Source organism: Habropoda laboriosa, unplaced genomic scaffold (assembly GCF_001263275.1).
Source record: "Habropoda laboriosa isolate 0110345459 unplaced genomic scaffold, ASM126327v1 scaffold315, whole genome shotgun sequence".
Taxonomy (NCBI): domain Eukaryota; kingdom Metazoa; phylum Arthropoda; class Insecta; order Hymenoptera; family Apidae; genus Habropoda; species Habropoda laboriosa.
This window is the reverse complement of record NW_017100424.1, coordinates 370,431-384,546: the sequence shown is the minus strand read 5'-3', so window position 1 is coordinate 384,546 and position 14,116 is coordinate 370,431. Positions and strand designations below refer to the sequence as shown.

The window sequence follows — 14,116 nt, the reverse complement described above, 5'->3', positions numbered from 1 at the left end:
TCTGCTAGCGTTCTCGAGTGCCATGGAGCGAGGACAATATGTGACTGGAGGAATTTTATTTCATTTTTTGGCTGACGTTCCTCGATCGTACTCGCTACACCCTTTTTTACCTCCCCTTTTTACGAGACTCGTGAATAAAATTTTTGACGAATTTCCCAAAGAATCGTTCCTTTCCACGGATCTTCATCTTCGAAAGATTTCATTTAGCAGGTCAGGCAGTAACATTTACGAGCGCTGGGTCGGGCGGTCACTTGGTATATACTGGGTGTCTCAGTTATAATGGACGTATAAATTACGGTTAATTGGATTGAATTAGGTATGCTATTACAATAAGATTAATCGAAGAAAATTCAATCCAAGTGTAATAATTTTTTTTAAATAGCTTTCTGAAGTGTCGACAATTAGCATACGATTGTATTATATTTGAGAGGTTAGGAACAGTATTATGTCACTGAAAAACAAAAGAGCACGACCTACTGCGAGAAACGACATTACTTATTGGCCAACCCAGTATAATGAAGTGAGTTAGAATATTTCTGTAATTTTTTAAATAATCCAGAACAATATTTGTAACCGATGAAGAATTATTTGTGTTCAAAATGGCTGCCAATGGTTTTTATTTCATTTTTCTCTTTTTCTTTAAATTGAACAATATCGAAGGTTTCTGAATGGGGAAAAGGCGATGTAGCATTGTGAAAATGTGGCAAGAATGGGATTATACCCGGTTACGTTCGTGCCTCCTCCTCGAGGAGAGGCTTGAAAATGTACACAAGATGGTAAGAAGCCGCCATTGCACCCGAGGGAGCACTAACACCGTTCGAGACTTGGCTGGATACACTCTGGAAAGCCGGAATGTAAATGGCCTCCGTGGCAACTCGATTAATTAAAGTGCCTTTACTTCCGTCAACCTGCGTCGTACTTACCATTTATCCAGCACAAATTCTTCAGAAATTAATTTCTTATGAATTGGTGGGAATTTATTATGTTTCTTGGCAACTTCAAAAATGACAAATACATGGACGCTACTATTTTTAATGCAATAGGTAGTGTTGATGGGAAATGGAGATATGGACTTTTGGGGATGTATTTGAAGGTTGAACTTTACAAATTTTTGAGAATTTGAAATTATTTTTAATCGTGCTTGGAGGATTATTTGTGCGGGGAAAAATAGGACAGGATATGTCGATTTTTAACGAAACACAATTTTTTCAAGTTTCTGGAATTAGTGACATTTCAAAACATGTCAAACGTAACTCAAAAATAATTCGCAAAAAAATTTATAAAATTCTACAATTATATTTGAATGATACTTATGTAGGGTAGTTAATGAATATATTAAATATTATGTATTAAGTATTAAGTAAGCCTTATGTATTAATAAATACCTTATACGTTTAGTTAATGCTTAGATTTCTAGAGTTTAGGCCTACACTTATGGTTCATTTATCCGTATCTGTTCGGTCATAAAACACTTCAAGGCAGGCAAGGCGAGGGATTAGTCGACACGGCCTGCAAATTTAATTTCCAACAGCACAATTACCAAAACCCTCCCATCTGGCTACCAGAAGCGGCCAACTTAGCGACCGACCAGGAAACAGTAGGGATTCCCTGCAATATAACAAACATTTTTTAACAACAATCTCCCTACCTTCTCGACACCTCAGCTACCCCCAGAATATTGGAACACCAATGGACACATCTCGACCACCTCCACTACACATTTAGACAGCAAATCAGTACACACACAGAATTTATAAATTGACACGCACAGACACTCAAACGTTATTATTATTTTCGTAACCCATCATACCTTTCGATATACATTCGACACAGACATCAGTATTGTACATATCTCGTTAAACTAGTTATAATAAACCTATATCGTTGTTCAATATTGTGTTTGATACAATCAAAAATTCATACAGTCCACTATCCAATTGCATACTTCGAAAGACTTCACTGGAATCCACTAAAAGGAAACCAGTTCGAAGTCCGCGTCATACTATCGTCGCGGAAATACTCGTCGACGCTGTGACGCGATAACAGTATCTAAAGACCTGTAGGTATAATATATAATAGTATATTAATTTAATTTTAACTAGATAATGGTACATCTATAGATTTATACCTAAAATCTCACTTGTATTAACCCTTATAGTAGAATTGCTAACTTATACATAGACACAACCATTACATAGATATCTAGCTTATTTATAGGTTATAAAATGCTTTTATGAGTATGCACTAATTTACATACGTGTCAATTAAGTTCGTAATTTTATAAAAGATTGTATAAATCAATAGGATGTAAAATATAACCTATTAATATTATATATACCGTTATATCGACATACGTCCATGAACGTGTAAAAGATAGTATTAAGCCAGTCTTGCTTATCCATAAATGCAATTTTAATTAATCAGGTATTAATTTATTAAACTATAATAATTAAGGCTTCTATCCCAAAATTTCATTTTACGAAGTGCAGTACAATTTAAAAATATTAAAAATTTTACGATGAAGCTGTAGAAAGAAATATTTCTCCGATAGAAAAAAAATATATTTCTCCGATAACAGTTGACGAATTTCGAAACGAGCCGAAAGCTGATAAAGGGTTCTGGAACAAAATCAATGGTGCACGATCATCATCTGGATCCTGTTTTCGACGCACGCGTGAAAACAACGGACGAACGGAGTGGCTATCTGACGCCATAACAATAATCCGTGGGAATGCGTCCGTAAGAATGGGTCGAGTTATAAACCCGAAAATCCGTACGCGTTCTCGATCGCAAGCCGGTTTTCACGAGCCACCGTGAACCGATACGCGCCGCTTTTATGTCCGTTTTCATGGCGCTACGGGGTCGTAAGGAAAATACAGTTACCCGCGGCCAGAGAGTATCCAGGCCGCTTCTGCTCGACTCTGTAACAAAGTGAACGCGTTTGATGAACCTTTGAATAAAACAACCAGCCGAGAGAAACGTTTGGGAGCCGTTCGGTCGAGTTGCTCGGCTGTTGAGAGTTTTGACGAACGCCAGTGGAGTGATTTTCTTCTCTGATACGCTGGCTGAGAAATGTTTCTCTCCTATTTCTACCGCTTTTATTCTTTGTTTGTTTCTGAAACTTGGATTTCATTTGGAATTAGATTTACTTCGGTCAATTTGTAGAAATTTTTAGCTAGATATGCTCAGTGCACTTGGATCAGTTTTTAGGTTAGCTGCTTACATTAAGCGTCCGCAGTATACACCTAAGCGTCCGCAGTGCGCACTTAAGCTTCCACATTGCACACTTGAGTTATAGATTACATTAAATTAAGATCCTTGAATATTGAGAAATTTAGCGAAAAACAGTGGAGTGATTTCTTGTGCAAAGTTTTTGTGCAATCTGTTGCATTTTTGATACTTGGATTTCTTTCAGAATTACGTTCAATTGTAGAAATTTTGAGGTTATGTGTTCACTCAGCTGAAGCTTAGAATTAATTTTTTGCATTTTTGCTTTTCAGATTTCTTTCAGAATTACGTCAAATTGCAGAAATTTTGAGGTTATGTGTTCACTCAGCTGAAGCTTAAAATTGATCGGGTTGCTAGTAAAATTCTAAGCAGAAATGTTCCTAATACATTTGGAACATGAATCGTTTTAGATTAGATATGTTACATCAGCATCTTCTTAATTGAAGCTAGAGTTGCATCTAGATTATGTAACTAATATTTGGATAGCTAATGGTGTTTGACGTCTTTCAAGCATGGATCATTTTTGGGTTCAAGTATGTTATACTATTTAGTATTTACTCTTTGAAGTTTGGGTTGCATTTAGTGTCAGGTTGCGTTTAATTACGGGTGGAAATTTTCAGGAGAGCGTGTTTCGTGCGGGTGTTTAAGTTAAACAAGAGATAATGTAACATCAGTATTTTACTCAGGAATCCTGTATCTTTGAAACTTCGGATATCCTTAGGATTAAGTGAGCAGATTGTTGGAAGAAACTTTGTATAATAGTTGTTTAAGTAGAACTCGTGCATCTTTAGAGCTTGAAATACTTTAAGTACGGTTTACTTACCTGGCAATTTTGTGTTTTTCAAATGTAGGTTATGTTCGAAATCAAGTTTTCAGAGTAGCATACAAAAATGTTGAACAACGTGGTTTCCGGTCGAAGTTGAACAAATTTTCCCCTCCACCTTTAATCCTTTCGCTACGGCAGATTTCAATGCGTAAACGTGGGTGACCGACGATAAATTTTTAACCACGGCTGCAACATTTCTTATTTCCTATTTTTTACTTTCAAAATTCCTTATTCTTCTAAAGGATAAAATTAGGAATTACATTAAGATGGAAGTGCACCAAAAGGCTCCAACAGTATAGCGCGAGCAAATTTTCAAACTCTGCGCCAGTAGTAACGAAAGGGTGAATCACCAGCTTCTTCGCTCGAAAAAGTGACAATTTCACTATAGTTCCACAAAACATTTCATCGCGAAATCAGCCGGAAAATCGCGAAAAATCGCAGCAAGTATGTACAGTAGGAACAATGCGTCTCCGTCGAATTTTAATCTGCTTCAGCGTGGAACAAAGAGACGGGACCGGTGTTGTTTCGCGTTATGAACTTCATTCACTACAGATTTCTCAGTTTCGTCGTAAAAGGGCGGCGTACAGGAGCGGGGCAGGACGACGAAGTGGGGTAGGGATGCGGATGGTCGTAAAGGGATTACGCTTAAAGTTAACGTGGCCCCGTTAAGAAACGTCCTGATAAAATAAAATCTTAATCCTGGCCCGACCACAGAAGCGACCGGAGATTTAAGGTCCCTTACCCTTGTTTTCCATCCCCCCTCTCCCCACTCGAACCACCTTCGGAACCCTCTATCCCTCCCGGTAAACCATTCGCTTCCTTTCTTTTTCGCCCCTTTTGCAGACCGCGCCACCAGCTTTTACGGCTTACTGGCTCGATTATTAGACGTGTCTCGTTTTCATGAAACAACCACCTCTCCCCTCCCTCACCGCCGTCCACTGCTACCAGTCTCGAACGTTTCCTGCCTCGCAGGTTGTATTAACTTGTAATTTTATTGTGACGATATTGTACCGTGCTACACCAGCAGTGGATTTTTCTCTCGACCTTTTTCGCTCTCGCTCCTTGGGAAATTTTCGTACCTTTTCAGGACTCTGCTGATGGTGGAAGGGAAATCTTGGCTTTCGGGAGAATTTGGAGATATTGATGGTACACTTGGTGGTACAATTAATGGATCGTGATATTTTCGGGGAGATATTGTCGATTTTTGAACTGTTTTCTGACTTCGAGATGGGAAATTGAAATTTAATTCTTTGCAGGTATGGAAGGTTGCAGAATATACGTATTAAGGGGGTGCGCCACTCTGAGGCGTTTAACACTAGGCTTACGGGCTCGTGATTTTCACGCATTTCGAATTTCACAAGGAAAATTACAGAAATCGTTTACATCTCTCTCCTACCACTTGTGCTTATTATAAATTTTATATAAATATATTGTTCATATTATAAGCTACCTCAAAAGCTACCTGTATGTGCGTCGCAGCGTCGACGGTTTGTTGGCGACGATTAAACGACGCGGAGGAACTTCACTCGTTGAAGTCCCAGTCGAAGGTGTGGAAAGTGGACTGTATTTGTTTATTGAGTGATACGAAATGTATTTTTGTGTGACTGCACCGAGGGTACAGTTGTGTATATGGTTGATGTGAATCCGTGTATGGTAAGCTACGAAGTGAATACTGCGTCGTCGACTACGAAGTCCTACTTAAAACTTAAGTAACCCCCTTTTCCTGCCCTTCTCAGAGCGGGGGTGAGGTCACTGTCTAAGTATGGGAGGGGGTTTCTCGAAGGTTCGATGGGTCGCGGAAAATTCCTCCAGGTCGACTCTTAACTACAAGGACCGTTATACACATGTTTTAGCCTACCTTTCGGAAATACCGAGTTTATGACCTGGTCGGTTATTAAGACGAACGAAACGAAATTCTTAAGCTATTGTGTAAAACTACTACTATCGCGAAGGCATAAATTGCCGGTTATAGAAAAAATAAGACTCTGAAACTATTAACGAAAAATAAACACGAAAATAAACTGTCTGTCACGTCCATGTCATAAACTAACCTTCGAGAATCTTTAATTACGGTGTTCCGTATTGGACGGAACACTACCGAAAGACGACGGCCGTGCGTGTCGTGTGAGAGCGGTGTGTCGGTCAAGGCGCGAGACGAGCAAAAGAGGCAGTCGTTAAGTAGCCACCGAGTCGTTTTGTATCTTTTATTTTGTCTTTATTCAATCTTACAACGTTGACTCGTTGTTGCTCCCTTCTCCAATTGACGTTGTTTTTAAATAAAATGAGTTGTTTTTTAATGAACATATGCGGTTTCGTTGGTAAAAATGAAATTTCAAAAAAGTAATTTGTAGTACAAAGGGTGCTTAATAAAAGGGGACAAATGAGTTTTCTTAAATTTTCTCATAAAGATAAATAATTCACAGAAATAAAAAAGCTGTAATTTGCAGCGAACGAAAAATTGTCGCACAGTACCGGCCAGCTACTTAGTTAGTAGATTTGAAGGTCTAAATAATAAATAATGTTAGTAAAAATCGTTTAAAAATGGAATAGAGCTTTTATTTAGGCACGTCTACAAATATCACAGGTAAAGTGATCGACATTTTCTTGATCCGTACACTCCACGTGAGTCCAACCATTGCAGCTATGAAAACTAACTTTTGTCGTACGGAACACCGGCGTAAACGCTAAACGTCTTAGAACTCTGGTAATACTGGAGAAAAAAGAAGCTGTTTTTCCATCAATAGTGCAGTCAACTAACAGTATAACCGAGATCTAGCTTTTGCCGGTACTGCACGGTTCTCCTCTACATAAGAAATTTCCGTAAACCTACTGCTAAAAATAGGTAAAATTTGAGAATTTTTTTCATAGGTAACTACCGAATGAGAAGTTTCCATTTTTTAACATTTCTATTTTTTCAAAATTGAAAGTTACATTTATATCCTCTGAAAATATTGAAACTTCTCATTCAGTATTACAGTTACCTGTGAAAAAAGTATTTCTACCTTTTACCTATTTTCAGAGGCCTCGGTGTAGTGTATCCCTTTTCGAGTAAATATGTATGTACATACAGAAAATAAATAAATTTGCACACATGTATATTAGGTCGACTAACTGTTCAATTGGATAATCTAAAGGAGATCAGTTTTCAGAGAAACTATTTTTTCTTCTTTTTTTTTTTTTTTGTAAGACTCCAAGTTCTTTGCGCTGACCAGAAATTGTTTTCTTTTACAGTACCAATGGCTACGTGTGCCTGATGTTCCACAGAAGAGACAACCACATAATAGAGCTGCAACTGTCGGAATGGGGCCAGCAGCCCGATGTGTGCGACTCGACTACGTTCAGCAACCAGTCGATGCCGTACATGACGTTCATTAGTAAGTCAATTACGGTCATTTATTAACACTCGAACGCCTCCCGCTACTTACACGCGTTACTTGGCGCCAGTTTAGACGCTCTTTCGGTGATGGAATTCGTAAGCAAGGTTTTCGGTGCTCTTACGAAAGATATACAAGAGGATTTACGTTTAAACAAGTTCTTTGGATTTAGTACGTGGTTAATTGTAACGAACTTTCTGAATATCGATTGTGGTACGTGCTGGATAATTTTCTGGATTAATTTCTAATACAGTTTATCAACTTTTTTCATCAAATTTTAGTAAATTATCCTGAAGCAACAAATATTTTCGATTAAGAGATGTGAAAAAATGTATGAAATATATGAGAGTAACTGCACCAAATAATTATAATAAATAATTATTAACGACATGAAAAATAAAATTTGTCGAAAGAAAAAGTTCCCCGTGATAATTTTGTAGGATTAAATCGTGAATGGGATATCGCGAATGTGATATTATTTTACACAAGCACTCGTTTTCTGATAATCTTCCATTTTCTCCTCATTATAAACTCCGGTATTGAATCATTCTATCTCATTTTTCGTCAACCATTCTCACTAACAAAATTGCAATTTCACATCGAAAAATCGATTCCGTTTAAACCGAAGTAGAACTGTAAAAGCAAATAAGACTAATCTGACCTAACCTACAATATCCGCACAGTGGCTATTTTTCTACAGTAAATTTCTTTCGCCTGCTTACCAAGGAGAAACTTCGATTCCCCTAATTGACAGATCGAACGCGATATTAATTGCGCCCGCGAGTCTCGAAAAAAAAAGCCACGTTGCTCACGGTCGCAGTTTCTCGTTTCGCTGAGCTCGAAAATAAAACGCCAACTGCTAGAATTAAAAGTGATATTTCACTGTCGAAAGTTGCTGTGGAGAAAAAATAACAAAACAAAAAAAAAAAATAGGCGGAGTGAGAGTGAGAGGGAGGAATAGAAAGAAACGGGATGGAACTAGGAGGGATATAAAATATGACAGCGAACGCGCGAAGATAGCGCATTCCCAATGGGGCACTCTTGAAACGCGATGAAATTATTTCGCGAGAATTCCTGCTACCAGCATTCCTTTACACGTGTATCGATAAATAACGTCTTAACAATGGCCAGCCGCGATAAATGCCCTGCCTCTCGCGAAATTGCTAAATAAACGTGGCGTTGTTTAAACGAGAGAATTCGGAATCGACTTCTTTTTTTTGCGCAATACTGTCTCTGTGAAATTGCTAAATGTCGTTTATTTTATCGTAAATAAAACAGTATTTTATTCTCGTTCAATATTTTTTATAATATTTTATTCTCATTCAATATTTTTCATAATATTTTATTCTTATTTGATAGTAAATGTAAATACATTCGGTGACATTGTTTCGCAAGGAAATTTCAATGTTGTTAAATTCGACGTGTTTCGTTTATTTCTTTTTTTTTTTTCGGTGCATCCAATTTAATTCTCCATTTATTTGTTTCATTAATTACTTCAACCTGTCCACTTGGAGTGTCAGTTGCGCCGGCAGGAGCATTCGTTCCGGTGATTAAACGAGAATAAATGAAAAATAAGTTTATGCACATAATGTAACCGAAAGAATGTATTGTTTTTCTCTGTTGTATCATACGCCAAACGCCTGTTAAAAATCCAGTTAAACACAGAGGGGAAAAAGAAAACGGAACCACTTTTTCTCTCTCGTTTCGAAGCACACCTATCGATTCACAGATTTCCCTTCGCGGGAGGCAAACGAGGAAAGGGAAAAAGAAGAAACGCACGACGAGGAACATTTTTAATTCCACAAAGTGGCCGAAAAGAGAACGCGCCGGTGTAGCTAGCGCGAAGTTTCGCTTTTGTAATTGGAATACGGGAAACCGGAAGCGGTGGCGGGCGAACGCCTCTCTCGAAAGTGATTCCCCACGCCACGTGGAATCGCGTCTCGAAATCAATCGAGGAGCGATCGCCCCCCGCCCTCTCCCCACGGCGATCGAATTCGTGTTTCTGGCCTGTTTCGATCTTATCGAATCACTCGGCTCGCTGGACTGCCTTCCCATTCGACGAACGAACCGTGTTCCTCGATTTGCGGCGGCTAGGCTGTTTACGAAAAGGGTTAAACTTGCGACATTGAGATTCATAATTCGGGAATTGGTAAAAGTGAAAATGAACACTGACGCTAATTTTTGTAATTCCTCCAACATCAAAAATCGACAATTCCCTTTCTCGCTGAATCGCTCTGAAAAAAACTAACATCAAAAATCGGCAATCCTCACACAACTTCAACAAAGCACAGTGTTAGATCTAGATTTACTAAATTCGCTTTCTCGAAGGACCACCTCCGTTTTAGGAGGACAAATAACTATTAATATTGACTAATCTCTGAAGAACTACTCGTAGCGTGGTCAGATGAATTCTATGTATCTAGGGCTCGGACACTTTCCAAGACACCTAGGATACGAGCCTTCAGCGGGGGTGAGACACGCGGGTTCGTCAGCTACATTTTCGAACTCGACAAGGGAGGTGGTTGAACCTAACGCGATTGGCAATCATTAGGTACCGAAAACTAACTAAGGTGACACCCCCTTGTCAACGGTCACTCTCAAGTGTCCGTGCAGCCTTGAGTGACGGGCGCGAAAACTCCGCGTGTCTCGAACAATGGGCGCAGCAGGTAACAAATCTGGGTAGCGCTTCGACGCTAATGAAGCACAGCGAAACAGAAATCAAAGAGCTAGAAAGCTAAAGTACGGCAAGCAAATGTGTACAATGCAAGCAAAATGCTCGATGGCCTCCCAAGTTTATGACCGCTGCGAAAGGCCGAGGAATTCCCAGACCCGCGTCTGGAAACGTACTAATCCTAATGACTTAACACACAAAGTTCGCAAGAACCTCGAATAAAGATAGCTTTACACGACTATTCAACGCGCTCCTGATCGAACGAAAAGAAGAAAAAAAGAAAAAATAAAAAAATAGCTATAAAGAATGGAGACATAAAAAGTTTGATGTTCAGAGGTAGAAGTCTCGACTTATATAAAACAGGGTAAAACGGCTTCTAAAAGTCGGTAAAGTCGAGGAACAAACGAACGTAAACACAGTGGGGTGAATAGAGGAAGGAAGGAGTAATTTCGGGGTGGTCTAGACGCGACTCGAATGGCGTCACGATAAATTCCACGCTGGCAGAACAAGCCTGTCTTTGTCAGTGTTATGGAATCGCGTAATCGGCTTAAGCAGAAACTGTGCTGCCTTCGGTGAAGGGTCTGAGTTTACGACGGATTCGGCATATGATCCTTTGCAGGATCGTAAAGGAGCCGCTTGCGAATCGGTTGTTCAACCCCGTCGTTTCGCGACTTCCTCTTTGTGCTACGCGCGTTTCCGTTCTGGCGATGTTTGCGTCTGCGTTTCCCATTCATCCACACGCAGACGAATCTGCCGGATATGAGCGAATCGGGTTATGATGTAACACGTATTGAAACACCGAATAGACCAAGTTTTAGTTCTCGTGTTCTTCATTCCAGGATTTGAGCGTCAATGTTGCTTTGAGAATAGTTTTCTTCTCATTGTGAAAGGATTATTTGAATATCTTCGTATTCTTTGTGAAAAATGTTTCCTTCTGAGATTTAAAAAATTACAAAATGTTATTTTTGTCGCATTCAAAAAACTCAAGCCTTTAGAGCAAGTGTTTTTCATTCGAGAATTTATGCGTCAATTTTGAATTGAAAATAGTTTTCTTCTCATTGTGAAAGGATTATTTGAATATGTTCGTATTCTTTGTGAAATATGTTTCCTTATGAGATTTAAAAAATTACAAAATGTTATTTTTGTCGCATTCAAAAAACTCAAGCCTTTAGAGCAAGTGTTCTTCATTCGAGAATTTATGCGTCAATTTTGAATTGAAAATAGTTTTCTTCTCATTGTGAAAGGATTATTTGAATATCTTCGTATACTTTGTGAAAAATGTTTCCTTCTCACGTTTAGAAAATTAGAAAATGGTATTTTTGTCGCATCCAAAAAATTCAAGCCCTTGGAGACAGGTCAAAAATAAAAGATTCTGCTCCAAGAGCTTTTACCTCGTATTTCGAAAATTCAAATTCACAAATAGGGACTCGAGACCTATTTTTAGAAAGCGCTTACGCGTTGCAAAGTAATTCAAAAATTAAGAATACAATTTTTCCATTAGCAATTCACAACTCCAAAGCAACAGACATCGTAACACCTAAAAAAATTCAACAAAAGAACTCCAACTCCCAACCTGAAATAGATCTCGTTCTATATGCAAAATGAATCTCCCAAACGAACCTAGAAAAAAAAAAGATGGAAAAAATACATCGTCCACTATCAGAAAATATAAAATCAACGAACCTTGTCTTACTTTTTCAGCGCCAGAGCCAATCACCAGGCAGTGCCCTAACCTGGGTCGCTACGAGATCGTGTCGGTGCTGCATTCTCGCAGCAACTACAACGTCGACGAAGCATTGGGCTTGGACGGTGAACAGAACATGGCGAGCGCCGCTGAAGTCCAGGACGTCAGGGTCACGCCGACACTCTATCCAGGATCATGTCGTTACGGCAATGTTCGTCGGCTGGATATCGGTTGCAAGACACCGGATCGCATGGAGTTCGCCACATCTTGCCGCGGCGACACACCGTGGGGTAAGATTTCTCAGTAATTTCTTCTCCTATCGAGACATTCTACCGCCTTGGGAACATGGCAGATTGGCTGGATCCATGTAAGACAGGGATTCGATCGCCTTCTGGGTTGCTTGGTCTTACTTTGATGGTAGGTTTAGGTCGATCCTTGGATAGATGATGCTTGTAGATTGATTCTATTACACTGGAGAATGGTTGACGAAGGTTTAGAAAGCATAAAACTAATTTAGGTACGATTAGGTGGAGGCTAGATCGTATATGAGTAGATGACACTTGTTAAATCTGTAGATTGGTTCTATTGCATTGGAGAATGTTTGTCGAGGGTTTATAAAGTATAAAACTAATTTACATTCAGTTAGACGGAGTCTGGATCGTCTTTGGATCATTTGCTCGTGCTCTCGTGATGAATTAGGTCAGTATTTGAGTAGATGACACTTGTCAAGTCTGTAGATTGATTCTGTTACATTGGAGAATGTTTGTTGAAGGATTGAAAACAATAGACCTAATTTATATTTGATTAAATGAAAATTAGATCATCGTTTGATGATTAGTTAGCGCTGTACTTAAGTTTATCCTGCTTTGCTATACTTCAGATGTGTTTGAGATTAGACTAGGTGAGAGTTAGGTCGCTTTTCAATTCTTTTAAGATGACAGAGTGTCTTTATAGTGAAGATAATGGAGGCACTAAACCTGTCTTATCTTAGGTCAGAGGGCAACAGCTGATTCTAATGATTAACTAACTTTGTAGATTATGTTAGATGTTACTTCCTGTTCCAATGATAGACTAACTTAACAGATTATGTTTCTAAGCTATTTCTACTTTACTAAATCAATTGTTTGAAATAATTGTGTACCTTCATCGAGAAAAATAACTTAAAATATTAGAAAATTTTTATGAAAAATTTAATGAAAAGATTATCGGTTAATATTGCGAGTAATTAATACTCATTCTTCCTCGTTTCTTTGGCTATATTCTTCTTGCAAAACAGGAAGAGAACGGAGACATAAAAATTCCGTACGTTCAACGAGATGACGAGGGCCAGGAAAGTGTCTGAGAACATTGATGGCTTCGTATCATGGCTTCTGACGTTTGTCAGACACGAATCGTCAAGTTGGTCGTTCTGGCTGGTACATTCGAGGGGCGGCAAACCCTCTTCAATTTCGTAAAACGTCGCGGAATAACCGGTTCAGTTTCTCCAAACAGTTTGGCAGAAATAGTTCGAACGAAACTCGCGAGAATACATCAGCCTGATGAAAGCAAGCGAATGTTTGTAGCCTACAGTATGTATCAGAGTGTATGTAGCAAGTTTATGTCAAAAAACACATCGAAAAGATCTAATCAAATTGTCTCGAAGAAGACCCCCTATCCGTGTGAACCAAATTTCAAAATTAATCATTGCACCGTTCTTTCAATTCTAGAAACTTAGAAACACTCTGTGCATATCAAACAATTTTTCCACAGTTATGCTTCTTGAAATTTCCCCATTTTCTAGAGAGCACGATGAGATGTATCATAAAACCAGTTATTAAAAAAAAAAAGAATCAAATTTAAAAATTCGTCGTTGCTCCATCCTTTCAATTCTCCATTTCGTCTATTTCTTGTCAACTTTGGGAGCACTCACAGATACACCGGGTAACAATTTTCCAAAGTTTACGCGTTCGGAGATCTCCTCCATCCTTGAGGGGACAATGAAATGTGTCACGAATGAGAACTAGCCACTCACGAGAATTAAATTCGAAAATTCGTGGGTGCTCCACACCCTTCCGATTCACCCTATCTTATATTCCCTATCAGCCTTAGGAACACCCTGTACACCTCGAACAATCCTTCCCAACTTATATCCGGCCCTCGATCGTCACGTCACAGCGTGTCACGACTGTTTTTTTACATGGGGACATCCTTATGGACGCTCCGCCCCCCGAGGAAGAGGGAGGGGTAGTGCCGGACTCTTACCGGCTAAAACCCCACGGTGGCCATCCTCGGCACTCCGGGGGTGGGCCCGGGATCTCTTACGAACACAACCGGACCCACCCCACGCCGGACCC

The 14,116-nt window shown here is 39.2% G+C and overlaps 1 protein-coding gene across 1 annotated transcript in view; it reads left to right on the top strand.

Moving 5' to 3' along the window:
• LOC108575519 overlaps positions 1-14,116 on the top strand; it is a 56,511-nt gene that overhangs the window by 31,214 nt on the left and 11,181 nt on the right. The window contains 2 exon segments of the mRNA XM_017938336.1: positions 7,286-7,428; positions 11,801-12,086. Coding sequence (XP_017793825.1) covers positions 7,286-7,428; positions 11,801-12,086 — 429 coding nt within the window.